We start from the raw sequence: 2,540 nt of genomic DNA on the forward strand, positions 1-2,540 counted from the left end.
GCCGGAGCAGGCCGCGACGCCGTCCACGGAGAGCACGCCGCGAGGACGCCCACGAAGAGCAGCCGCGACGCCGTCGACGGAGCACACAGTCAGGGCGCCACCGACGCCGCCGGAGCCAGCCGCTGGGAACCCACCGGCCGGCCGCGGGGCCCACCGGACGTCCGCGGAGCCCTGCGTCAGGGGCTCGGCCGCCTGGGGCGTGCAGAAGGCAGAGTAGGCCGGGAGCGCGCCGGCTCATCAGGTCCTATTCAGAGCCTATTTTTTCTCCTACCCAACGCTGCTCCTACCTACCATTGGTTTTTTTGCAGAATTCCAGTAGCATACTTTGGCCTTGCCCAGTTTAGTTCTAGTTACTTTGACAAAATGTCCAGATTTTGGTTCATAGATTGTCATTCAAAACAAAATCCAGTAAATACTACTACATGCTTACAGTAGTAATCTGAGAAATTGTAAACTTATTTCGACAATATGATTAGGGGATAACATCTATTTTGCTCAACTGATCCTAATTTTGGTTCAAAATTTATTGGTTTAAAGAAATTCTAAAAAAACTGTGCATATGACCAGTAGCAATCTGGTAAAGTTTGAGCTTATTTGCACAACACGGTTAGGAGAAAATTGCTTTTTTTCTTAAGGCATTTTCGTTCTGGATTCGCCGCTGTTACCATTATATCTTGGTCTCCAGTGAGCTTCAGCTTGCACCGACCAACAATGGGAATGGAGTATGATGCTTCATCCACGAAGGGGTCCATGCTCCTGCCTTTCCTTGCGATGTTCGGGGCCATCTACCTCCTCGGCTACTTTGTGGTCTTCCGGCGCTGGAGCCTGCAGCAGCGGCCGGACGCGTCCAGCTGCCTCACCTCGCTCTTCCACGGCACGCCGGCAACGCTGCTGGCGCTGCGTGCAGTGCTGTCCAGCTCGAGGGCTGGCGACCTCGCGGCGCCCAACATGCCTGCCGACGACCTCGCCCTCGACTTCAGCACGGCCTACTTCACCGTCGACCTCATCCACTACCTCGTCTTCCTGCCCCACGAGGTGCTCTTCGTGGCGCACCACCTCGCCACGCTCTACGTCTTCGCCACCTGCCGCGCCGCCGTGCGTCGCGGCGCCTACGGGTTGCTCGCCTTGGAGGTGCTCGCCGAGGTCACCAGCCTGGCGCAGAACCTGTGGACGCTGGCCGGCATGCGGCGCGCCGACTCGCCGCTGGCCGCCAGGGCGCACGCCGCGCTGTCGCTCCCGTTCTACGCGGCTTACACGGCCATGAGGGCGGTCCTCGGGCCGGTCTGGTTCGTGAGGATGGTGAAATTCTACGCCGCCGATGGTGGTGTGCCGACGTGGGCGTGGGCGTCGTGGAGCGTGGTGATTGGGTCCGCGATACTGGTGAGCGTGCTGTGGGTGGGCAACCTGTAGTTGGTCTACTTCAGACAAAGGATGGGGAACAACAAGAAGGAACAATGATGGGCTCCTTAATCTTAATTATTTTCTCATAGGGTGTTTGGTTTGCAGAAATGTTAAAAAAAATGATGTAAGATTTTAAGATTTCACGTCATAATTCTCATGTGAAAACAAATAAGTTTGCCATGTTGTAGGAGATTTTCCATCCTCTAAAGCGAAAATTGTCATGTTGTAAAAGAAATGACAGAAATTTGCCAAGCTGCACAGAATACTCTTGTGCGTTCGATCAGGATCTGACGGTCCCATGAGCGTTCACTAGGATTGCTAAAAAAATGGATGTTTATGGTTATTGGTGTACTTGATTTGGGGATTTGTAACCTTAGTTTTAGTACGGTTTGATATAGCCGATCTCGGATAACAGGAGGTTTTTTTTTTGAAATCTCGGATAACAGGAGTTAGATTTACATGCACTTGAGATGAGTGCCGATTGGCGCACGAGTGGGAGTGTTGGTCCTTGAGGTTGGCCTGCCAAGCGTGATTTCATAATGGGTTTCCAACAATCCCCAAGTCAACGCATGGTGTAGCTAGAACGACAAAAATCGGCGAACACTGTCGGGAGGTCCTTGGTGAAGATGTCAGCAAAGTGTGATGCCGTTGGTGTTTATATAAATTCAATGTATATTACAGAAAAATTAGTGTGCATTCAGAAAATGATTGTTACATATTAAAGAATTGTTCACCCTGTATTAGATTCGTATTCGTTGACATTTTTTTTTATAATTTGAAAACATTTATTTAAATTCATGAACACATTTTTAATCAAAACTCTGTCTTTTTATTAATAATTAATGTGTAAAAAAGGCAGAAATAAAAACAAAACGTCAGTAGCCTACTACTAGAAGCTAACAGGTAAAAAGATGACTATAAAACGCAAAAACAAACAAATCTGTGGTAGCGCTACTTTATTTTCACTGATACTTCCTCTGTAAACAAATATAAGAGTGTTTAGATCACTATTTTAGTGATCTAAACGCTCTTATATTTCTTTACGGAGGGAGTACATCTGATCGCTAGCTTATCCTCAAAAGAAATTCTGATAGATAGCTTCGAATAATGACATAATTTTGAGAGCCTAGCTTTATCAA

General features: G+C 48.4%; 1 protein-coding gene across 1 annotated transcript; it reads left to right on the forward strand.

Moving 5' to 3' along the window:
- Nucleotides 1-679: 679 nt before the first annotated feature.
- On the forward strand, nucleotides 680-1,580 carry LOC119327867 (TLC domain-containing protein At5g14285-like). The gene has a single exon (XM_037600942.1). It carries the CDS (start codon nucleotides 712-714, stop codon nucleotides 1,408-1,410), a length of 699 nt encoding a protein of 232 aa, XP_037456839.1. The 5' UTR covers nucleotides 680-711; the 3' UTR covers nucleotides 1,411-1,580.
- Nucleotides 1,581-2,540: the final 960 nt, after the last annotated feature.

Source organism: Triticum dicoccoides, chromosome 7A (genome assembly GCF_002162155.2).
Source record: "Triticum dicoccoides isolate Atlit2015 ecotype Zavitan chromosome 7A, WEW_v2.0, whole genome shotgun sequence".
Classification (NCBI taxonomy): domain Eukaryota; kingdom Viridiplantae; phylum Streptophyta; class Magnoliopsida; order Poales; family Poaceae; genus Triticum; species Triticum dicoccoides.

Bases quoted from the DNA above. Each gene is read 5' to 3' on its own strand.
- LOC119327867 (XM_037600942.1), top strand. From the start codon at position 712: ATGGGAATGGAGTATGATGCTTCATCCACGAAGGGGTCCATGCTCCTG.